The sequence below is a fragment of the Cryptomeria japonica genome, chromosome 4 (assembly GCF_030272615.1).
Source record: "Cryptomeria japonica chromosome 4, Sugi_1.0, whole genome shotgun sequence".
Taxonomy (NCBI): Eukaryota; Viridiplantae; Streptophyta; class Pinopsida; order Cupressales; family Cupressaceae; genus Cryptomeria; species Cryptomeria japonica.
The window spans coordinates 739,377,094-739,403,077 of NC_081408.1; the positions used below are offsets into that span (position 1 = coordinate 739,377,094).

Genomic DNA, 25,984 nt, shown 5'->3' on the forward strand with positions numbered 1-25,984 from the left:
AACAGTGATCTTTTCTGCATCCCTGAGCTTCTTGATGGTGTGGTAAGCCTATCATTGTCAAATCCATTCATCTAGCATCATTACCCTTAGCTTTGCATTCTCCATCCCTGAATTTGTTGATGGTGTGGTAAGCCTATACTTTAAAAATCCAATCTAGCACCCTTGCCATTGACTTTGCATTCAAACATCAGGATGTCAAAATTGACTTGCAACTTGAATGGACTTCAATGCTGAAAGGCAAAGCTGGTAGTTGTAGATGTTGTTGGACCTAATTGGAGCACCAGGTTGTGCATAGATCTGCAAGAAACGTTAGTTTCTCTTTTGTCCCAAAGTTTCCTGGACATGTTTTTGGACTTCTATCAAAATGGTTTCTTCACATCAACAAACAACTTCAATTTATTTTGTTTCTGTTTTAGAAATCTGAAGCAAAAACAAATGCCATCTCTTATGAAACTGTGAAAAGGTAGTCATGCACAACTAGAATTTTATGTGGAAATCAAGAGACGGGATGGCATGAGAGGGATTTCTGTTCTGATACAATTAATCTGTGTTCACCCCAAGAGTTGCATGGAGGAGAACCGACAAAAAGGCTAGGAATTGACTCTACTTAATAGGCAATGGAAATGAATGAACAAATCTTCTAAAAGTACCACTACACATTCCATAGAGACAAGAGAGAGAAAACATATCTCTTTTGATCATCATGATTAAAATATGTAACATAGGAGCACAATGCTGAACCTAAAATTCAGAGGCTGCATTATTCCAATGATTTGCATCCTAAGGAGGATTGTTAAGTGTTGATAATGTGTACTACAAATGAATGATATATATGTGTAGCCAACATGCATCTCATACCCTTTCTATGAAGCTCTACATAGAGGACGTAAGAACACATAAGTACAATCTGTTACAAGAATGAACAATTACAGGGGCCATTTATATTCCTTCTGTTTTGGCTTCCTTGGTCATTGCTGGATGCGGAACACAAAGTGCCAATTTGTTGGAGAAATAGGACTCCATTAATGATTCAGATTTATCTTGTAGTGAAAGTTGAGCACAACATGCTAATCTTCTTTGCACATTGTTATTTGTAACCTGCATGACCATCTTGAGGAGGTGCAAAGCCAACCCAAAGGTGCTTGAGTTTGGATCATAGGTATAGTAGGAAGATTGGATGTGCAACAATCCAAGCCCACACACACAAAAGCCTCATACATACTGCACCAGTGGACATGTCATGGTCTCTAAGTCTCAACTAAAATGGTTCATGTGGTCAGCATAAATCTCCACATAATACCCAATCAATGGAAAATGAAGAGTCAACCATGGAAGAGTGATTGTTTCATCTTCCTTCTGAAATATCTAATTCAATGCCATTGTATGATTGTGCAGATAGCAGTGGATAGGTATTTAGTGTTAGATATGTTGATCCACATACCTAGTGGAATACAAACAACCATGCTTCTCCCTCAAGCATGGCATAAGCAAAACATTAAAGAGTATCACAATTTTTTGCTACCAATAAAATACCTGCCTAAGCATCATCCGTTGAGACACAAGCAAATATCATGGCTACATCATCATCCAGAATCTATCTTAGACGCACACGCATGACTTGTTCTGGTGTTGGGATGTAATGTCGCCTTCCTAAGATGTTTTTCTAGCAGAGTTAGCCTATCGACACGAGTTCCTGTAGGTTAATGTAGTGGACAGGGGACCCATTCAAAGGAGGCAGGTGACTTTGGAGAGGTCTATGAGGCAAGTCCAAAGCTCAAAGCCAGTTTCCTATCTTTTAGAAAGGACTCCTATTTTTAAGGGAGGGACTGGCAATTCACTTGAAGATCACCCCGAGCCTGTGGAGCATTGCAAGAGACCTTATGAGCATTTTCAATTATTTGAGGACTCTCCTATTTTTTAGGAGCAAATTGGTAGTACACCTGTTGACCTTCCAGAGGTCGGGGAGATTGGTAGGGAGCTAGAGGAGCAATTTCAAGTGATCAGAGACAATTCCCTATGTTTTAGGGGAAACTGGCAGTTGGCCTGCTACGTCCAGACATCACTTTGGGTGCTAGTGGCTTCATCAGATTTCAATTGGAGGTGATCGGGTGTTGGTTCCAAAATAATTTGGAATATTAAAGAAATAACTTTAATATTTCAACTTAATTTAATTATTTTCCTTTTAAAAAAGTCATTTATACTATTTTAATAATAAAGTGGTTTAATAAAGGGGACCACCTTGGGGGACGTGCATCCTAGTGAGCACAAGGTTGTTTTAAAAGGACAATTAAATAAATTAAAAGAAATGAAGCTCATGGAAAGTTTCAATCCCTTTTGGAAGCATCTCTTTGAGCAAAAATAAAAGAATATTACAAATGATGCTAATGGAACCCTAGAAAGGGTACGTCCAAGTTAAGGAAAGCATAAAAGAACATTTGTCGGTTCAATTTGGCATTCTTGCCATTCGAAAAATCGGACAGTTTGGCTTCTTGCGGATAAAAGGGTTACAGCAGCAGCAATCAGAGTTTTAGGAACAAAAATTCTCAGAAGGTAGAGTGCCTACAGGTGTGAAACTATCACCCAAGGGGATTCTTACAGGTTTTCATCAACAGGGTTACAGGAAGAATTCATTTTCAGATTGCTGGTGAAGAGAAATCAGAGATCAGCACAAGTTGTGAGCAGGTTTGAAGTGGAAAATCGCAGATCAAGGTTTGTCTCAGCATCTTCATCAGCAATCATCAACATTCCCAGCCAGTCGTACCTTTCTTTTGTGCCCTAGCTGGACGTGGGGATTCAGACAAGAAAAATGGCTGATGAGACCTTCCTTCAACTAAATTTTGCATTTATAGTTATTTGATTAATGTATACTTGTTTATGTAATCAAATTAGCTTCTATTTGATGAGGTTATTGTGTCTTTAAGGTTTACTTGTTAAAGGATGCATTAAACAAGTTTTAAATCCTTAAAAAATCTTTGAATTTCTTGGATTTTTCAAGTTGCCAAATTTGTACAAGTCTGGATACTGAGTTCAATTCCGAGTCCAAAATCAGATTGCCGAGTTCGTGGCGAGTCCGAGTCTTGTAACTATGGTTTAAACTTCACTTATTATGCCAAAGTTTCATTTGTAATTCTTATACTTATTCTTAATTTGCTCCCAAAACTCTGAACTCTGCCCACCATTGTTAATGTTCAAATATGAATGCAATCATTGTCATGTTTTTAATGTTTATTAGTTTAAACTTTAAATAGTATATCAAAGATTCATTTACAATTATATATATGTATGTGTGTGTGTGTGTATGTAATATGTATGCATATACATATGTACATATGTATATATATTGTGCCTAATGAGGAAAATCATAAGAGTTAAATAGAATATATAGCAAGGAACCTGGCTCTTGTATCTCTTGAAGCTAGACACCAAACCAAAGAGCATGCACAAATGATTGTCATTTAAATCTATGATTTTGTAATCCTATATTTCATGCCTTAAAGATGCACCACAAAAGGAAAGGCAAAAAACTAATCACCTATTGCAGCATGTAATCATAAATAAGTAAACCAAAAAATAAAATAAAATACTAATCCATGAATTACAAGGAAAAAGAACACGGACAGTAAGGGACAAGCGTAGTCAAGCACAAATTATCATATAGTAATAGATATGAAATAGATAAATTGTATTTAATATAATGAAAACTCACCAGCTTAACAGAGCTATCTGGGTCACAAGAGAAGTTAACTGCAATATCACCACGCACATTACCCATCCTTGAAGGTTTATTACCTCCAAGAAAGGAAGAAACACTGACACTATACACCTGAATAAAAAAGTTTGCATGAGCTGGGAATCAAGTAACAAACAAAACATCTCCCTATAAATCCTATTGAACAGGAAAATACATGTTGAATACCTGCCCATGCTTGAAACGGAGAGCCTGCATGATTTTTGTTTCCAATAACTTGGTTGTGAAACCAACAAAATGAATTTCCTCCATCTTTCATAAATACAAAAGAGATAACTATATGATTAGCAGTGGATTGGATAGAAATTTTGTAAAAATGAATAGAAGATCTCAAGTTCAAAGGGCATCTTTTCTTCATAGATTAACATTCAAAATAGCTAATCTAACTTAAGTTCATGGCATACCACGTGAAGAGCCTTAAGTTCAACAGGGAATGTAATTTGAACAGAACATTGTGCTTCTTGCATTTGGCTGCGCACAACTTCTCTGCAATTCACAAATTACGCAAACTTCAGATAATATAACGAAAATCCAAAAATATCAATTATTTATATCCTAAAGAAGGTTGTAAACATGTCATAAAAAACATAAAATAAAATGTTGAATATTAATAACCTTAAACTAACTAGATAAAAAAGTAATGATATTACAATAGATATCAGATGAAAACAATCAAATCACAGTGTGAGCTATAATTTAAATTACATCGTCTCAATAATGGAAAGTAAGCTCTCTGTAAATGGTCATAATTTCTAATGGTGGTCATGTTTTCAATTAAAAAATACATGTTGCAAAGAAATGAAAACGTTGAATACCTGACAGTCCTACTAGGGAACTTAAAGGGCAAGGCTTTCAACTCATCACGGTTAAAGTGCATTACTGGCTTTGAAGGCCTTGGTATGCCACCCTATTAGCAAACATACCCAGAGAAATAATTAGAAACCTTTGAAACATGATTTGCAACCCTAGAAGTATGCATAGTTCAAAAACACAATTGCAGACAACTGCTTTATAGGAAACACACACTTAATCTAAATATACTTACAAGGTATTGCAAAATAAGTGGCAGGAATACAGCAGGGTCAATTTTTCCTATAATAACCACTGTAAATGTAGAAGGGTCCTTGAAGCAGCTATCAAAGTACTGGCAAGATCTTTTTGCGTCCACTTTCTGGAGATCCTTGACTTTGACAGGCTGTTACATGTTGAAATCATACATCAAATTTCAAAAGCTCAAGATTTACTTGTGTGATAGATGAACATTCTGTGTATATCCAAAAAATATCAATTGCAATAGATCTAACATCATTTTACCTTGAAGAAGTAAGAGTTCCCATAGTTAAGCTCTCGTACACGATTAGCAAATTTAGTGAAGGGATCTCTTTCCTGTGCTCTTATTCCTTCTTTTGTCATTTCCATTACTAGATTAACTTCTTCATCTCCCGGAACAACAGATGTCACAAATAACTGATATACAAGCTGCATATTTTGTCCAACATTTAAATCATAAGATATTTAATTATACCAAATAAAGATAACCAGGTAGCCAAACTAACATTGGAAATCAAATACATATTTTGAACATTAGTCACCATTTAAAAAATAAACATTTGTATATACAAAAGAATGAAAGTTGTCAAATTATATTGTACCATTCAATTTAAACTCTTGAAGCCTCATAATTTTCATTTGATTTGTATGCAAAGAAAATCAATTGAATTCATAACCATTATTAGATAAACTAAAATTTACTGGAACCCCAAGACAATCTCTTTATCTTCTCATAAAACTCCCACCAGTTCAACGAATTCTACATTTTCCGAAAGAGAGAAATAATTGTGGAATTTTCCATAGGAATGACCTACGTATTTGAAAGAATTTTGGCAATTAAAAAAATATAGGTTGCAGAATAATACAGAATTCCAAAAGAAACAACAGGTTTCCTACTCCCAAGATAAATGTTTTCACCCCTGCCTCCAAGAGACACTAAATAAATTGAAACGCAAGAATGAAGGAGTCAATGGGAATAAAGATGCCTAAGAAAAAAATCAAAGGCAAAGGTGGTTTTCTTCTTCAAGACAGAAGTATTCCTGAACCAATTAGATGCGTTAAAGGGTAAAGACACATCCTCCATGCAAAGAGAACTATAGAACAGTAGATCAATAGATGACAGCATAAAAATGACACAATATTTAAAACTGCAAGAAAATTTTCCAGCAAGAGACAAAACCAATGACAACATGCACAAAGGGCATGTTTGAAGCTATTAAAAACTTTCACAAGAAAAGATTCTCATCAATGTTAGTTTTACTTTTGCAGATTCTCCTATAAAGGGACTATAAGCTTGCCCACAATTTTAGTCACTCACTGAAATAAATAAACTTTACTCTGTTTTCTTAAACTATGAAACATCCAGGAAATGAAGAAAACTTTTCATTTAAAACAGAGACACTATATACTGTTGTTGTTTTTTTCATTTTTTTTTTCTTCCTGTCAATAGAAATACATGGGGTTCTCTCCCTTTTTATATATTTACTTTGATAAAGATCATAAAGTTTTTCCAGAGCCCTGTCAATAGGGTATATATATGAAAGGCTCAGCTGGAAAATTTGAGCATTGCTCTATGAACCTATAAATATACAGTAAGACAACTGCACAGTCCTATATATTTGGTACTGCTATATATACTTCTTGACATAACAGTCTTTTCTGTGTGTGTGTTCTGTGTGTGTGTGTGCACGCGCAATTGCAAGTCATTTGAAGAACTCAAAACCACATGCATAAAGTTGTTTGCTAGAAACATGAATTGCAATGAAAAAGCACTTGTGGCAGCTGGAGTTAATGCAGCACAATCTGAGAGCAGTGTAATGTTTTAGAAGATGGTACAAGGCACTGCAAGCAGTTAGAAGTACGTTATGTCTGTATGCATTGCCGCAAGCTTGGTGCTAACAGTGGTGGCTATATTCGAAAACATGAATTCATCAATAGTGTTAAGGGTGTAACTATTGATTCATGGTGTGCTGCAGGAACTAAATGTACAGGTGACTATCTATATATAAAACATCATGTTTGGTGATATGTGAATTGTTGGCATTTGACTGAACCGGTAAATGATTACTTGGTGAATGTGACGAAGAGATTGAGATTCATGTTTGATCACTAAGTCTTGTGTTGTCATTGATGGCAACAATGTTTTTGTAGTCATCTAAGTCTTGGAAGCCAACCGGTACAGAAGACAGTTTAACAGAGAACCGGTAATTAGGTCTTCAACCAGTAAACAGGAACAGAGTTGCATTCATGCAACCGATAAAGGCGATTGATGAAGAGTTGAATGATGCGGTTTTACAGCAACGATGGAGACAGGTATTTGGAGCTATGTTCATGACCGCATTGGCAAATTCAACCGGACAAGCGAGATTTGATGTACAGAGCACGCATTCTGATGAACACTTAACTGGTAGTGATAAAGTCACTTAAATCAGTAAAACGGCACAGGTTTTGTTTTATTTTTGGTTTGTTATGTCAGTGGATGACAAAAGTTTAGCATGCAATGTTATTTTGTATAGATTCATTGAACCTAGGAAATTGTTCCAAGGTTGTAGCCGACTAAGTTGGTGTCTATAAAAAGTGTGATGAGTTATGAATGCATGTATGAGATGGAAGGCGGATATTGAGATTCTGATTGTGCGGTGATTAGTGAAGCTTTGTACCGATGTGTTGTTGAAGTTTTGAGGATCTGAAGCGGATCTTATCAGACACAGAGGTGTTATATGAAGATCATTTGAACTGTTGTTATCCTAATAGTTAGAGCAGTAAAATCCCCTAACCGGGTAGGTCCTCACAGGCCTTAATCTGTAAATCCCCTAACAGGGTAGCTCTATATCAGAGTCTTAAATCCTCTTGCGAGGTTGATCCTAACAGGTCAAAGCTCCTAACAGGGCTCATCATTTAAATCTCTTAACCGGGTGACTCCTAACCGGGTCTGCTCCTAACAGGGCATATTTGTAAGACCTTAACCAGTCAAGATTTCTATTCTGCAGATAGTGAATCTTGTGGGTATTAACTCCCACCGTGGTTTTTCCCTTTTGGGTTTCCACATATAAATCTCGTGTTATGTGGAATTTTTTTATTGGGCATTAGCTTATGTGGTGATATTCCTCTTATGCTTGTTAAGTTTTAAGTTGTTTAAGTTGGTGATCAGATTCATATTGTTTTTGTTTGCACTGATGTGGAATATAGTTGCATGACCGTTGGTATTCCATGTGTTGGTTGGACAATTAGAAGGTTGAAATTCTCATGTGCATAATCGAGACCTATCATCTCGTGTGAAAGAGCCAAGGTTGGACGGTTGTACACATTAAAAAGGTTAGCATTGGATTGAGCACTGTTGGTGTGAGACATTCAAGTGATTACAGAAGTTGTGTGTAATCTTGTATATGCATACTGTTCCATTTCCTTTTGTGAATGTTGTTAGATAGATTTTGCAAATACAATTGATTGTTTTTGGTGCATGTAATCTTAAGTTTCTTTAATCGTAGTCTATCAATCATCTACAATGGGGGTGTAGATCCCCAATACCTGTGAATAAATTGTGAGAAATTATTGATTGCAACACCCTAAAATTCGACACATCAAGGTGTTACACTTGATTTTTTACCAGGTAGAAATTCACGCCATAACAACTAAGACATTTCTATTTGATTCTCTTTCCACAGTAGAACAGTCCATCAAGAACCAATGGAATTTCAAAAAGAATGTATCAACTTGAATCCAAGAAGGGTCAACCATCATCCAACAGTAATAAATGATTATTGTAAAAAGGTGTGCAATTCAAATACAGCAAAGTAGACCAGAAATAAAATATAGGAAAATGTGAACAGCATCAATATTGATTTTTCAATATCAGAGTACCAATAATGTCCACCAAGTTGAAGTGATTGATCTTAATTGGTCAAAACTGTAATGTCCTCTATGGGTACAATACCTTAAGCCCGCACTCAATTGTTTGACTATGGATAGCCTTGCAATCACAAGGGATAGGCACACAATACCTACAAGCATATACATATTACTGATAAGCCTAAATCATCAGCCCTAGCATGCATACAGAAAGAAAGCATCATTGTTTAAAAAGGAGAACAACGGACTGATTGTCTACCAAATCCAAGGGTTGGTTTCTTCTAACCCCCTTGCTAGATGGGTTGTCTCCCTATGCTTTCCTTCCAAACCTTAATACTTTCAGACACTAATAACTTCTCTGTCTTGGAAAGACTGGCAGGGAGATTGTAACTGGCTTCTTGACTTCATGGGTCCCTGACCACATGATAGCCCCTCGTTGCCACTGATTACCATCTCCAGTGCTTTCTCCAAAATAGAGTTAAAAACAATACTCTAACTATTAATATTCCAACAGCAATTATTATACATATAATCACACAGTAAGATTCAGCAATTCATACGTTATCAGATTTCATAGATATCTTACAGCACAGTATAATTAAACTTTGTATATGTGACCATTTTATATAGATATTTTCCAGTACAATACAGTTAAGAATTAGAGATGTGATCAGATTATATAGACATTTTCCCTTGCAGCATAATTAACAGTGCTTGGCAGAATTAAATTCATTATGATCAGATCACTAAATATTTCCCAGTACCCTACTAAATCTTCTATAACCTTTATATCATACTCTTTGTACCCAGTGGTAATTCGATGCTGTCTTAATATAAAACATTAGCATCTGATATTGACCATAGGTTAATGAAATTACCTGTTCGTGGCAGAATTCCCCCATTCCCTTTTTCTCCACTATAATGCCTCTTTATATCTTGTAATAGGAATTAGGGGTTGTTGTTCCAAAAGACGTCTCAAGTCCTTTTATCATTGCCTATTTTCCTTAATACTAATCACACTATTTCATGACAAGTATTGTTATCGATTAGAGTTCACTAATCGCTCCCTTTAATTGATATCTAATCCCTATGCCAAACGCCTCCCTTATCTTTTAACATTATCACTATACAACTCTTAACCATCGCTTGACTAATCTCTTGATTAGTTTCTCCTCCTTATATCGATCTACTGATATTTTTTATCGATGCTCGTTGGAATGCCATAGTCTATCGTCTCTATCCATCTTTGGTATAATCACTATTCCTCATTAATCCATCGATGCTTTTGTAGACTTCCTCAATATAGGTGCCGTCTTCATGTATGGTTTATTTAATGGATGGGAAGGCAGACAGATCTGACATGCATCAGATCTTGTCTGCCACTATATTGTTATATATTTTTTATTAATGTTTTATTAGTCTTACTAGTTATTGTTGCCTTGTCAATGTTGCATCATGATTACCATGTAAATAAGAATATCATGTAATATTTAATGAATATGTATTGTCAATGTAAATGTGTGTAATAATCTATTTATTATGTTTATGAAACTGATTACATAATACTAAAGAGTTTGTCATAAATTCATATAATTAAATAACTGATACATAAGTATATATCAATCACTATTATGGGGACATGACAAAAACATTTGGTTCTCATTGTGGAAACATGTTCAAATCCCAAAGGGAAGTCTAAGTTGTGACTCTTGGTCTTCCATAGTTGGCTTCTAATGTGGCAATGGTTTCTAAATAAGTGGATTTCTAAGTTGCAGTTCTTAGTCTTCCATAGGTGGTTTCTAACTTTCTACTGTGGTTTCTCAAAAGAAGCTGATAATAGTTCATGGTTGTGCTAGCAAAAGCTTGTATTGATCTCATTTTGATGCTCGCATTAGTAGAACATTTGTAAACAATCAGCAATAAAAAAAATAAAAAATATCCACCAAGGTAATACAGATTAGAGTTCATCACAAAATACAGATTCCAATATTATTAAATGGTCCTGCTCAAAAATTGATTAGAGTTCATCACAAAATACAGATTCCAATCAATAGGTACAGCTATAAGGCAGAAAGAAAGTTTCATCAGGATTCAGAACAGTTCGATCACAACCAAAGAAAAATAAGAAATTAGAAGTAAATGTTTTTGTTCAGAACTATAATAAAACAACAAATCTAATACAAGAAATATAAATTCAATTAAACCTGCAAAGCTGTCTCCAGATCAGAAGGTGAACAATCACCAGAAAATGTTCTCATATAAGCCCCAACTTTTGTGCCAACCTCGGCTCTCTTCCCAGCAAGCATGTCCATGAGAACAGATGGCTTATATCCAAACATACCAATTTCTCCAGCAATTGTTGTACCCATGGAACATGACAGATAGTCACCTTCTGGTAATTCAGATAGTCCACCATATGTAAATGCACTGAAGAGAACCTAAATCAAATCATCACATCCCAGAAAATAAATAGTTATAAAGACAAAAAGGACATCATGCAATCCTTTGTGAGGATTCTTCTGACTATAGTTGTTTTTTGATAATATGTTTAATGGTCTGGACTGTATTTGCATTACATAATCATTTCAACCATTCAAAAAGCTTAATGCATTACACCAAACAATTGCCAGTCAATATATACGTATGACTGAAATAACAAATGGTAAAACTTAACAGCTTGCTGTTCACAATGACAGAGATACAAATGACTTGCTTTCTGACCTTTTAGTAAAATCCAACACCCAAACTTTTCCAAATTTTTGCAATCTTTCCATCTTAGAAATTAAGAGATATTTCAGTTTGTCAAATTTAATTTATTTCGGATCTTTGGAACAGAGATGGTTTATGCTGTTTGTTTACTTGATATGTAATGAAAATACCGAACAGATATATGCATATATATAACTGCTGCAAACGCAAGTAAAACAAAGAAAGATAGCAGAAGTGATTCTTATAAATCTGATCTTTTATTTGCAGAAACATATCTCAGATACAGGCAATGATATGATGCTATCATCCCCCAAGTGCTGAGGGTAATAATGAATATACAAATATCAGGTTGACTGCAAAGAAAGACAAATATCTGAGCTCAAATTTCAGCGATTAAGGGACTGTAGTATAGGCACCCCTAATTCTATCTTCCACCTTCCCAAATTTCTCATGCACTTCCCCAGCAGTGGTTAATACTTCATACACCTTCCTTGAGAGACTTGACTAAGGTTGTGGAGCTGGAAAAGGAGCCACACTTGGCGGAAGAAGGTCCATGCACCCTTAGGAACAGCTAACACCCTCATGTCCCCACTGTATCTGCCAATCTGCTACTACTTCTCACGTTCTGGTTAAGCCAAATAACCACCCAGCATTGGTAACTCTAAAACCAAACAATATCACTCAAAAACACACGTCATGAATGAGACTCATGTTCAGCAATGGGAAAATTGTCCACGCGCCCAAATACCACCAACTCACAAAAAACTCAAATCCTGAAAATTATCTTCAAAGCTTTTGAAATTTGTCTCTACAAGAGACTCCACAAATTTCTAACCACAATCATTGAAGAGTGCAAATGTCAAACCTGAATAATTCTGCTTGTAACCAACTAGGGTGGCTAGTTTCATCACCGAAACTGATTGCCCAACGGTTTTTTACCTAGAGTTTGGCTCCTAAAGAAACTCTCAAAATCCAAATAAAAGACATAATTCAAGCATGTGAAAATGAGCCTTCAACTTGTTGTGACATATTCACACATCGCCCCATTGCAAATGGGGACCCCTACTTTTTTTGCTTTCTAGGGTTTGCTTTCTAGGTTTTTTAGGGTTTTGTCTGTTAGCCTTTGCATGTTGAGTGTTGCCAAGGGGATCACTAGGATAGCAGGCTCTGCTTGAGCTAGGGGGAGTCATCAGGTGCTCCAAGTTAGGGTTTCTTTAAAAGTCTCCCTTAGGCCTAGTCTTGCTCTTGTTGCTAATAGTGTCTTGTTTAAGGTCAATGAGGCTTGGTGAGTGAATATCATCCTTGAAGGTCTGAGTTAAGTCAAATTGGTGAGTGATGAAGTCTGGAATGTCATCCTGATCTTCAAATGTCCTGAAATTTGGCTAAGTCTGGAATGTCATCCTAATCCTGAAATTTGACTAAGTCTGAATGAAGAATCCTCCAAAAACTAGATTTTGCATTATAACTCCTGGAGGTCCGAAACCACTCTCAAACATCCTCGCAATATATATGGAATATAACTTAAAGTGTCATAACCCCACATTTTTGTAATTATTTATACCTTCCATTAATTATAAGAAATGATTCCTTGTTTATATTAATATAATAATCATGCTCAAATTATTAACTCTTAAATTAACCTTACCCTAAAATATTGTTAAAAATATATTTATGAATACATAACATTTATCATATAATGTGCTACAAAATAGATAAAAACTATAAATACACATATGAACTTAATGCATTATAACTATTATCATTATTATGAAATGAAATCATATCACCATGCGATATTACTTAAAAGAATCCATATTAATATATACAAACAAAAAAAGCTTATTAAATATCGAACACCTAAAAAGATAACGCTAAAACCTTAACCATTTGGCAACCCGCAAATCACATGGCTCAGCGAAGGGTTTGAGGCGTATACGACGCATCGTTTTAAGACACCGAAAGGAGTTGCGGGAGAACCAGTGAGCGGTGACTCCCCATAGCCGCCACCTCACACCTCTCCCTCAGCAGTCGTGACCCATGGTTGGGTCCACGTGAACCCTCCCGTGGGTATTTAAGCTTAAATGCGCGGCGGGCGACAGAAAAAAAGGGGAGACGAAAACAGGAAGCGATAGAAGTAAAAGGAAGGAAAGGATATGAAGGAAACGAAGGGCGATAAAGTAAAGGCAGGAGACGCAGGTAAGATTCTTACCGCATCAATTTAGATTTGCAATAATATTATCATATATTAATGGAGTTACATTCTGGTAAATAGATAAGTATTTATTTAATAAATGCATAAATTTTTGTAGCTATTAAATTCAATACAATTATATTTAAGGATGGTTAAAATACATATTTTTTATATATAGAAATTAGATAATGAAATCCAATATATATATATATATATATATATATATATGGGTATATATATATATATATATAAATATATATAATATGAATACAACTACACATATTAAATAAATTAATAAATAATATACAACTACTATTTAAGGATGAACCACATTATGCAATTAAGGACTAGAGGAATGATCACTACCAAGATAATAAATAAAGCAATTACATATCCAAACCCAGTGAGATAAATGAGGAATTAGGCAACAGGGATAGCAGGAACTAGGCCTCTGTCAGGTAGGCCACCCACTGCAGTTGACAAAGGGCTTCTGGCAGTAGGGCCAAGGGGGAGTGTACTGCCCTTGGGCTTGATAAGCGCTACGGGCATCCTAAGGTAGCTTATCCTCTTGATCCCACTAGGAATTAAATATGGAATTGACTTATTGATAACAAATGAACTCAAATGAATTTTGACTAATTACACCCTAGATGAATTAATCAATCATTAAAATTCATTGTTTACGTGTTTTCTTAGATTTGCGAAGTTGGGACATTACATAAAGTATAAGAAAGAAGAAAGATATAAGGAAATGTCACTTATACTTAAATGTCATATGGTTATATTCCATATATGAATCCTGACGGAGACACCAAAATGTCAAATTTCACTCCTGACCCTTCCAAAGGTTCCAGAGCGAATTCCTCTATAGGACATTTTACTTTGATCCAAACTTAGAACTAACTCATTCCTAGGCATTATTGAGGGCAAAACACTTATTTGGAGTGAAGAAATATGAAAATGAAGTCAAGATTTGAGCATAAGGAGGAATTTTGCTCCTGACCCTTCCAAAGGGTCCAGAGCGAAATTCATGAGACCCTTTTTTCTTCACAAAACCTTTAAGTGAAAGCTAACTTGGACTGGAGGATGATCAGGAGAGGCCTAATAAGTTATATCGAAGCCAAAGAAGGGAGGAAAAAGGTGAAAATGAGCCTAAAATGAGAATTTCGCTCCTGACCCTTCCAAAGGGTCTAGAGCGAAATTCATATTTCCTCTATTTTGCTCTTTAACTTGACCAAGTTTGGAACTTCTAAGGCATGGTTTGGAAGACTTAGTTGCATATTTGCCTTGGAGAGGAGGTTTGAGGCGATGAAATGATGGAAATCAACCTGGAAGGAGAATTTCGCTCCTAGAAAAATCCTCAATTTGACCTTCTTTTTTGCCTTAAGCCCTAGGTTGAACTTGTCTTGAGCTAGTTTGATGGTGGATTGCCTTGATTATGATGAAAGGAACTTGAAATTGATCAAGTTTGAGGGAGAATTAGATAAAGGAAGTGGAAAATCAACCAAGAATGAAGATTTCGCTCTTGACCCTTCCAAAGGGTCCAGAGCGAAAATCCCCATAGACCTCATTTTCTTCCTTGTTTTGGCCAAGTTCTTAGTTTCAAAGGCATGTTGGAAGGTAGATTGATATGTTCTTGCCTTGCCAAGTGATTGAAAGCATTGAAAGATGAATATTTTGCCTAGGGGATGAATTTCGCTCTTGACCCTTCCAAAGGGTCCAGAGCGAAATTCTTCATTAATCTCATTTGCTTCCTTGCTTAGGCTACCAACCTTGTTCCTTGGGCGTAGAATGATGTACTTTTGCCTTACAAAGAAGATTGGAGTTGAAAAGATGAAATATCAAGCCTAGAGTGTGAATTTCGCTCATAACCCTTCCAAAGGGTCCAGAGCGAAATTCTTCATTAATCTCATTTGCTTCCTTGCTTAGGCTACCAACCTTGTTCCTTGGGCGTAGAATGATGTATTTTTGCCTTGCAAGGAAGATGGGAGTTGAAAAGATGAAGACTTAAGCCTAGAATGTGGATTTCGTTCTTGACCCTTCGAGAGGGTCCAGAGCGAAATTCCCCAAAACCTCCCTTTTTTCTCAATTTTGTGCCAAGCCAAGTGTGGGTTAGGGTGAATTAGGATTGGAGATGTCCTTAAGCATGGCTTTGAGTTGCTAGTGATCACCAAATGTGAAGGATTTTGGCCTAGAAGGAGAATTTCGCTCCTGACCCTTCCAAAGGGTCCAAAGCGAAATTCTCAAGAGCGCCTATTTCCCTTTCAAAACAACTCAAGTTCTTGGTTTTTATGGCCTGGAAAGGAATAGATTGATATGTCCTTGCCCTTTTGAGGTGAATTGAAGTGGAAAAATGATGAAATAAGCTCAAGAAGGTGAATTTCGCTCCTGACACTTCCAAAGGGTCCAGAGCGAAATTTATAAAATCCATCTTTTCCTTTCATATTTGTGTAAAGCTAAGTGTGGATCAAGGTAGATTGAGCTTGAAAGGACCCCTAGGCATGCCTTGGAATGGATTGTGGCCACCAATGGCCAAGATTTTGAGCTAGGACAAGGATTTCGCTCCTGACCCTTCCAAAGGGTCCAGGGCGAATCCTAAATAGGTCCTGTCCCTGGCCATGATTTTTAGTGAAATTCTCCTTTCTAGCTATTTTGAGGGTCAAGCAAGTGTTGCATGTATGAGAGAGGGATCCAAAGATGAGAGTCTAAGTATAGAGAAGGAAAAGGATAGACCTTGGTGAAGGAAAACAAGCAAGTCAAGAATTTTGCTCCTGACCCTTCCAAAGGGTCCAGAGCGAAATTCTCAATTTCACCTAATTTGCTCATGATGAAGGTCAAGAGATGGATTCCCAGGCCTTGGTGGAGAGAAGACTAGTGTATGCTTGCCTTGGAAGACATATTGGAGTAGAGAAATGATAGAATTTGTCCTAGAATGTGAATTTCGCTCCTGACCCTTCCAAAGGGCCCAGAGCGAAATTCTTAAAACCTCTATTTTGCTCCAATTTTGCATCAAGCCTAGTGTTGATTGAGATTAAAGGCATCCTTAGACATGCGTTTGACAAGTTGTGGTCACAAAAAGTCAAGATCTTGTCCTAAAATGCAATATTCGCTCTTGACCCTTCCAAAGAATCCAGAGCAAAATTCCTTATAGGTCTTGTCCTTGGCCAAGGTCCAAAGCAAAATCCTCTCTTTTGGTCTTTTAGGAGGTCAAATCAATGATCTCTTCAGGAGAAAGCAATTCAAAGGTCAAGAGAAGTTCAAGGCAAGGAGAAGATGAGATTTGAGCTAAAATACAAATTTCACTCCTGACCCTTGGAAAGGGTCCAGAGCGAAATTCTTATAGGGCCTGTCCCTGGGGAGGATCTTGAGCGAATTTCATTCTAATGCCTTTTTGTTGATGATTTAAGGTAAGAAATGCTATGATCAAGATAAATATATCATGTGTCCTTAATCATCTTTTGGTTTGATTTACAGATGGAGGAGGATCAGACCAAGACAAGGACGACCCGGTCTAGTCCATCATCATCAAGGACATTCCAAAGGCATAAAGGTTGACTACATGTGTTCTAGGAGTTGCCATCTACCTCCAAAACCTTCACTTCGCCAGCACTTCAAGGCGAGATATGCTACCGAAGGAAGAAGACATGACAATAAGGAAGCCTCATCAAGCACATGGGAGTCAAGGAGGTATATCATTCATCACATCAAGGACAAAGGAGGATCAACCAAGACAAACACGTTAGACAAGGTGGCATCCCAGTCATTTTTCCTCCAGTCGGATTGGTCCACCTCAGCATGTCCAGATTCAATGTACCTCATTTATCAGGGACGGCACAAACTTTGAGGCACCTACCCCTGTTTCGTATTGGTTCTCAATTATTGAATGTAATTTTCTCATTGGCTAGGGAAGTTTGTTGTAACAAACCCTAATTAGGGTTTCTATCTTGTAATCCTAGCCATTGATTCTAAGTCAATCAGAGTCGTTTATTTGTAAAGGGCTCTCTCTATAAAGCCTTGGCTCCTCATTTGTAAAGGGGTTAATAGTTAATAGTCAGAGAATAGTTAGGAGTTAGCAAACGAGAGATAGTCAATAATTAGTAGCTCAATAGTAGATAGTATTTTAGAGTAGAGTAGAAAGAGAAGGCAAAGATTGTTGCCAAGATATCGTTGCAAAAGACTTGTAAACTCCATTGAAGAAATGTTGAATTCTATGGGTCGATTCAACAATTTGCATGGTCTCTATACTTGTCAAATATAATTTCATGTTATTAGATGAATGGAAGAATTTTTTATGATCAATGGTGAAATTTGTATATCCATACTACTAGCGGTTTGTTGATTGCAAACTTGCCTTGCGTAGTCAACTGGAATTATTCAGCTTAAGCTTAACTTCAATTATCGCTTCTTCATTGATATGCATCAACCTGATGGTGTCTATGCTTTTAGCGGTGATCTGAACATCATAAAGCTTTCCTTTGATGATCGCACTAACCTTGTGGAGATGACACTAGCATGTCAAAGCAAGACTTAGTTAAAGTTTCATCAAAGGTCATCCATTGCTCCTACATTCTTGGTGTTAGAATTAGATCCTTCTCCAACCCTTATCCTTTTCCCTTTTTAAAAAATCAAGGATCAATAAAGAGTCTAAAGACCCACGTTCTGGTGATATCCAAAGCAAATCAGATGCTCTAGTCATCAAATGTAAGTCCCCTTGTGATTCCAACAAAATCACATCATACCGCAAAAGCTTATCCACACGTAGAGACCCTACATATCAGAACCTTGGAGTTTCTCCGATTGATCCTTCGGCGAGATCTTCAGCATTCGGGGAAACTTTGTTCAAGAGGGGATAAGATACCTTGGTATTTTATTTTGTATTCGCATGTGCATGAAAAACACCTCAACAGAATTGGCGCTAGAAGGAGGGTTGATCATTGTCAAGCCACGATCAATGGAACTTATCAAGTCATATTTAGAGAAGATATCCACAGTTTTTTACCCTCCTTCGCGCTCAACAGAATTGGCGCTAGAGGGAGTGCATGATCGCGATAAACGCCTAAACAGTTGATAGAATTAAGAGTGCCAAACAGCAAACGCGAACTCTTGAATCCAAGGAAGATCAGTGGAAAGCCATCTTCAACGCTCGACGAAAGTGGTACAGAGAAGGAAGGTGAGCATTGAGTCGTCAATTGGACTTGCAAAGAAAGGAAGCACTTTGCACAGTTGGAACCAGTTGACCTTTCGAAGTTGAATCTGAGATATTCAAGATCTCTCTTATTCCAAAAAATAAAATAAAAAAGTAAAAAAACCAAAAATACAAAAAAAGTAAAAAATAGAAAATCAAAAAAAATCAAAAAGAAAAGATTTCTCATGGAACGGCAACAGTTTTATTTGGAGCAACAAGTTGATTTTCCTCAACTTTGGTGGAGATTAGATACACAGCTTCATCCACGTAGATTGTCTGAATTTGCAAGACCCAGGCAATGTCAAGTCCATGAGACAAAGGAACATGATGAAATGCATTGCTTGAAGTACTTATCAAGGATAGAATCGGTAGCGTAGGGAAAGATCTTTTGGGATGTCCCCAGATTTCATACTAACTTAATTATATTACAGTCCATGCTTCACTGTAAGGCAGCCTTGAGACGTATGGTTGTTGGTGAGGAGTGGTCTTCCTCTTCCTATTTTGCTACCCCTGCAGGGACAGATATGGCAGATTGCATTTCTGATGAGGGAGGCTTTTGGAGTCCTTGTGATAAGATTGTGAAGGTAATTTTTTTATAAATTCTACAATTTAAGTTTTTGTTTTATAATTTATTCATCATTTTCTCTTATTTGCTCATTTTTCTAAATTACACAATATTTGCAATTTTGCAATTTGTTAAGCCCTTGGTGGTTCTCCTTGTTATGTTCTTTCAAAATTCTGTGATCAAAATAGAAGAGATGGAGATATGATCTGAAAATTGTATTTTATCTGCTATAGCGTGTTTTGAAGATGCACAACACTTATTAATTTCGGTGTCCATCCTCCTCAATGTAAGCATGCTATATAAGTGGATGAGGGGTTACGTAGTGAAGAGATATGTCTTCCCACGTGGGAAGACACATCTCTTCCCTACGTACCTCTCACCACAGTATATAAACTAGTCACCATTTGCTTACCCAATTGGAAGGAGTGCGACTTGTTTGAGAATCGCTTTACCACCCGATACCATGAACGGTGTAAAAATTAATATATATATCGGAAGCTTGAAATAGTACGACCGACGTTACAAAATTTAACACTCCCTCTTAACTAGGGAGGACACATTTCATGTTAGAGAAAACATCACAATTCATCCATTGATTGTGAAGAGGGAGATATCACACCATAGTGATATTCAGAGATATGGTTCAACAATGAATATCAAGTCTCATGATACTCACCATAACTCATAGTTATCAAGTAAGGTATGTCCACTGGCATCAAGTCACATGATGCCTACCATACTGATAATGATTTCATGGCATGTCCACGAATATTATGTTCATAATATTCACCATGAAGATCTCTATCATAATTATGGTTTATTTAATGATATCAACCAACAGATATCTACCATAACGTCTCAGAGATATATATACTATCATGACATATCCACAGATATCAAGTCACATGATATACATCAAGATAGTTAAATTGATAATTGTAAAATCATCACCTTACAATATCAATTTGAAACAAGTGTTCATTATTGAAAAGTCGTCACCCTTCAATTATGTTCACAGAAGGCCCATGCAGTCATGGAGTCACACACATGACAAATAAAAGAGTTTACACGCTAAACATCTTTAATATATTAGTATATCAGAATAAATGAGACTCTATCTCAAAATTAAATAACATTTTCAACCATACCAAGTTTATCTCTAAAGTGTTCAATCTTGATCTTGGAGAGAGGCTTGGTAAGAATGTCTGCAATCTAATCACCTGTACCAATATAATTCAGTCAGATCACATTCATTGAAAGCTTGATGCAACTCTGATTGTCACAGTAGATGACAGTAGGATTTAAGGGCTGACCAAACAGTCCTACAAGTAGTTTCTAAAGCCATACTGCTTCTCTTGCTCCCATGGAGGCTGCAATGTATTCAGCTTCTGTAGAACTTTGAGCAACTGAAGACTGTTTTCTACATATCAATGAGATCATTTCTGATCCTAAACTAAAGCAACATCCTGATGTGTTTTTCCTGTCGACTATGCTTCCAGCCCAATCAGAATCAATGAATCCATGTAGGTCAAGGTCTACATGTTTATACTTCAAACCAAAACCAATAGTTCCTCGAAGATATCTCAAAATGTATTTCCCTAGGTTCACACATGAACTAACTTAGTGCATTAACAACATAACATATATCAAGTCTTGTGTTTACCAAATACATCAGAGATCCAATAATCTATCTGTAGAGGGTAGGATCTACAAACTCTGATTCTGCAACTGCTTCCTTTAATTTGTACAGATTTGTCTCCATAGGTGTGGTCATGGATCTACAATCCATCATTCCAAATCTCTTGAGTATATCAATGGTGTATTTTCCTTGATTAAGGATTATACCATCTGCCTGCTGCCAAACTTCCAATCCAAGGAAGTAGTGAAGAATTCCTAAATCTTTCATATCAAACTCAGAGGCTAATTCTTTCTTACATTGAGAAATACAATTATCCTCTCCCGTGATTAGTAGATCATCAACATAAAGAATAAGAATTAATAATTCACCATTGATTACCTTGTAGTAGAGATTTGGATCTGCTTCATTCTTGGAAAACCCTAATTCCAAGAGGTAGTGATCAATTCTTTCATATCATGCTCTGGGGGCCTATTTCAGTCCATATAGAGCTTTCTTTAATCTGCAGACATGTGATTCAGCCTTACGAATCACAAAACCTTTAGGTTGCTCCAAATAAACATCTTCTTCAATCTTACCATTCAGAAAAGCGGTCTTAACATCCATTTGATGGACTTTCCAACCTTTAGATGCTGCAATAGACGAAACTGCTCGGACATAAGTGTAACTGGCAACAGGAGCAAATGTCTCTTCATAGTCAACACCTTCTTTCTGTGAGAAACCTCTAGCAACAAACCTTGCTTTGTGCTTCTCAATGCTGCCATCTACTGCATGTTTGATTTTGAAGAGCCATTTAGAAGATACCACAAATTTGCCTTTAGGCCTAGGCACAATATCCCAGACATCATTTTTCAGAATTGACTGATACTCTTCTGACATAGCATCTTTCCAAACTTGATGCTTGAGCGCATCTCCAACACAGGAAGGTTCTGCATCAATGATCTCACTCATCAAGGCAGTATAACTGGAAAATAGGTTAGGTCTTTTACCTTCTCTGAAGCTCCCCTTTGGGGCAGCATAATTTTCAGCTTCTTGAAGCATTCTTTTAGCCCAAAGTGGTCTCTTCCTAGTTTCGGAATAATTTACTTCTAAAGGTAAGCCTTGAACTTCATGCTCGGCATCTTCAGGGGTCTCCCTTTCAATCTCAAGGGTGGAATCCTCATCCAAGCTTGTAAGATGATCTTAGTGTTCTAATTCATTAGAGCTTTTGGACCTCCTGAATGCTATGTCTTCCTCAAAGATGACATCTCTGCTTAGTTCAATTTGTCTTTGACCGGGTATGTATATTTTGTAGGCTTTAGAGGTTTCACTGTACCCAACAAATACTCCTTTCTTTCCAGAAGGTTCTAACTTTGACCTCTTTTCTTTGGGGACATGAATATAGACTGGACACCCAAAGATCCGGAAATGACTTATGTCAGGTTTGTTGCCAGTAAAGGCTTCTTCAGGGGTTTTATTGTCAAGAAGAGAATGAGGACATCTATTTTGAATGTACACAGCTGTCCTAGATGCTTCAGCCCAAAATGAGGTTTCTATATTTTGGTCAAACAACATAGCCCTAGCAGCTTCTACTATAGTCCTATTCTTTCTTTCAGCTACCCCATTTTGTTGGGGGTTATAAGGTACAGTTAACTCCCTCTTAATCCCAACCTTTACACAATAATCTTTAAACATATCAGAAGTGTATTCCCCCCCATTGTCTGTTCTTAAGGTTATGATTTTCTTACCTGTCATATTTTCTGCAAGAGCTTTGAATTCCTTAAATTTAGAAAGGATTTCTTCAGACTCTTTGTACCTCAGAAAATATATCCAGGTCTTCGTAGAATAATCGTCTACAAATATTACATAATGTCATGTCCCCTCCTTGATCGTTATTTATAATCTAAATGAAACAATTATTATTATAAACTAATACAATCAACAAATGATTATTTGAAATTATTAATATTTAATTATTAAATATTATTATTAATACCTATTAATATTTAATTATTAAATATTATTATTATTATTCACAAATTAATATTGAAAATTATTATACAAAAATTATTTAGTAATATGTGAATCACATTTTATTATTAATAGAATTTAATATTGTTAATACAATTAATATTACTAATGCAATTAATATAATTTAATACTGTTAATACAACTTGCTTGCGCATATGTATATATAAAAGAGAGGCAATAATATAACCTTATCGCGGTGATGACCCTCGATTAGCACGACGTAATGAACATATAACCAATGATGCATATAAAAACCTCATTATTAACTTATTAATAATGCATTCAAATTTCTAACCGTAACAATATGATTAATAATATAAAGGCAACCAAGTCTGAATCGATGTCTTAGTCAACAGAGGCCATCGTGGTAAAATGTGAAACTATACTATGCAATCAATAATAATAATGAAACGATTATATTCGTTATATTGAAACCTTGTAATCATAATATAAATAGGTAATCTTAACCGATGGATTAAGTAAGTTATATGTACAAACACATAACCGTTGGTTATGAATAAACTTCCCCATGTTATCAAATAATAGTAATCTATATCTGAATATGCTCATGCATCAATTATTTAATTATAAGTTTATTATTCATTCAAATAGATTATTATATTACATATTTATCAATAAGTTTTTACATCTATCAAACTTAATTATTATCGAAGCACCGGTTCAAGTAAATGCATTGATATTTAAGTGCTTTGAAAGGAAACGATCCAAGGGGATGTCGTCCAAGGAGACATGTCCTCTTGGAAGGGACGGGCAGGTCAAAGGCCTTAAATACCATCGACCTCCTCCAGCATAGGGCACGGGAAAGACAGGAGAAAGGAATCGGGATGGAAAGAAAGGGAAAAAGATGGTCTGCGTCAGAGATTACCCCCCCAACATCAGACAATGATCATACTCCCAAATTAACTAATACGGAAATCATTTAAAGTAGCATCGTATCATATAATCCTATAGAGATAATAATTGAGGTATAAAGGAACTCTTTCTAGAAATAGGAAGAAAAAAGAATGCCACGACAGGAAAGGAGAAACACAAGAGGGAGTTCGAAGGCCTTGGCAAGGCATTCACACAGGCCATGAGAGGTAACTCCCTACCCGTAAGGGAGACAGCAGGTATGCACCACTACGCTGTAGGTTTACAGTATAAAGATAATAACTTTAATTAAATTCATAGTATTAATATGTGTTCACAGCATGATAATGATAACTTTAATCACTGTATGTTCACAGCACTAAAATAATAACTCTAATCAGATTTACAGAATCACAGCAAATTAATAAAACATCGTAAGATATGGGACTGAGCACAGTCTAAACATTGGGAACAATTAATCAGAATATAGATAGAGATTAATCCTAATTCATTGAAATTTCATTCATTAAGTATGCTTCATATATGAGGCCCGATAATGTTTGTATATAGAATTTAATAACAATATTAACATGGACTGTATAATAGCAATATTTAATTCCATAACAGTGGCAGACCAGATCTCTTATGCATCAGATCTGTCTGCCCTCTCACCAGCCCCTAGATATATTAATAACTAATATTTTCAAGTAGGGGTAGTAATTAATAATTTATAGAATTGGCAATTAATAAATACATAAATTATTGGTAACATTATTTAATTCATTTAGTATTATGTATACATATACTCATATCAGAATTAGGAATAATATTTGGGTTATAAATAGAGAGATTGATATGACAATAGATATTAATATAATAATTATAATTAATATCTTTTGGAAACTGATAATTCATATAACTAGTAGTTAATTAATATGTAAATGATTTATAAATGTATCTGAACAAGATTAATTATCAAGTAAGGTAAATTAGGAAGTACTTGATAGACTAAAGAAAGATAGAATATCACAGATTGGATTCATGTTAAGATAGATTTGATTCTTAATCAATCTAGTTTAAGGCATAAGAATATGGAAATAGATTAATTATGGTTAAATCAGGGCTAAACCTAGTAGGGGACATTACAAATGGTATCAGAGCAATGATCTTGCCATCCTGAAGGGTAAGATTGAATCAACGAATTATTCTAGTCAATGAACAGAGGCAAGTACCATGACCGATAAGCAACGAAGGTTGTATCTTGTAAGATGAATTTAAAATATATTATTATCAGCCAAATAGATATTGAATGGGTATGACTTCAGAGTAATTCAAATTAAAATAGTGGAATTGTCTCATTGATAACAGTATAATCTTAAAGAAATTTAGACTTCACATTCACCACTAGTGTGGGAGAGAGACAGAACAATGAGGTCAGCAGAAACTAGGCCTCCGTCAGGTAGCCCACCCACTGCAGTTGACAAAGAGCTTCTAGCAGGAGGGCCAAGGGGGTGTGTACCGTCCTTGGGCCTGATAAGCGCTACGGGCGTCTCGTTGTGTCTAAATCTCTTCTCTCTCATTAATGGCGAATAGGGAGTTAAGCATAGTCCATTTAATACTTGAGGAAAGTATCCAAACATTGTGCTATCTATCCTCTTTGTCGATATGGCTAATCAGACTCATTACATTTATTCCAATTGAAATTCTTAATAATATAAGTTACTACCAAGATAATGAATAAAACAATTGCATATCCAAACCCAGTGAGATAAATGAGGAATTGGGCAACCGGGATAGCAGGAACTAGGCCTCTGTCAGGTAGCCCACCCACTGCAGTTGACAAAGGGCTTCTAGCAGGAGGGCCAAGGGGGTATGTACCGTCCTTGGGCCTGATAAGCGCTACGGGCATCCTAAGGTAGCTTATCCCTTTTATCCCACTAGGAATTAAATATGGAATTGACTTATTGATAACAAATAAACTCAAATTAATGTAGACTTCAACTAGGAATTCTAGGGCAAATTGAGTAAAGTCCCAATAGGGGACATTACAAACTAGATTGGATGTTTATATTGTGCATCAGGCAAGTGTTGATTTGTGTTTCTACTCATAACAAGAAAGAAATTTCACAATGTGTGTATTCACATGTATACTCCGTGTTTGCATATATGTA

The 25,984-nt window shown here is 36.1% G+C and overlaps 1 protein-coding gene across 5 annotated transcripts in view; it reads right to left on the bottom strand.

The window, feature by feature from the left end:
* Positions 1-25,984, bottom strand: part of LOC131027437 (zinc protease PQQL-like) — a 280,047-nt gene that overhangs the window by 91,329 nt on the left and 162,734 nt on the right. For 3 of the 5 annotated variants that reach the window (XR_009102496.2, XM_057957496.2, XM_057957495.2), the window contains exons 11-17: positions 10,852-11,085; positions 5,063-5,227; positions 4,794-4,943; positions 4,564-4,655; positions 4,153-4,234; positions 3,917-4,000; positions 3,707-3,823 (exon numbers count right to left, since the gene is read on the bottom strand). Coding sequence is in view for 3 of the 5 variants with exons in the window: in XM_057957496.2 (XP_057813479.1) it covers positions 3,707-3,823; positions 3,917-4,000; positions 4,153-4,234; positions 4,564-4,655; positions 4,794-4,943; positions 5,063-5,227; positions 10,852-11,085 (924 nt within the window). In the remaining 2 variants the exon portion in view is untranslated. Of the gene's footprint in view, positions 1-84; positions 298-3,706; positions 3,824-3,916; positions 4,001-4,152; positions 4,235-4,563; positions 4,656-4,793; positions 4,944-5,062; positions 5,228-10,851; positions 11,086-25,984 lie in introns of all 5 variants that reach the window. The other 2 variants (XR_009372379.1, XM_057957497.2) reach the window with 2 other exon arrangements.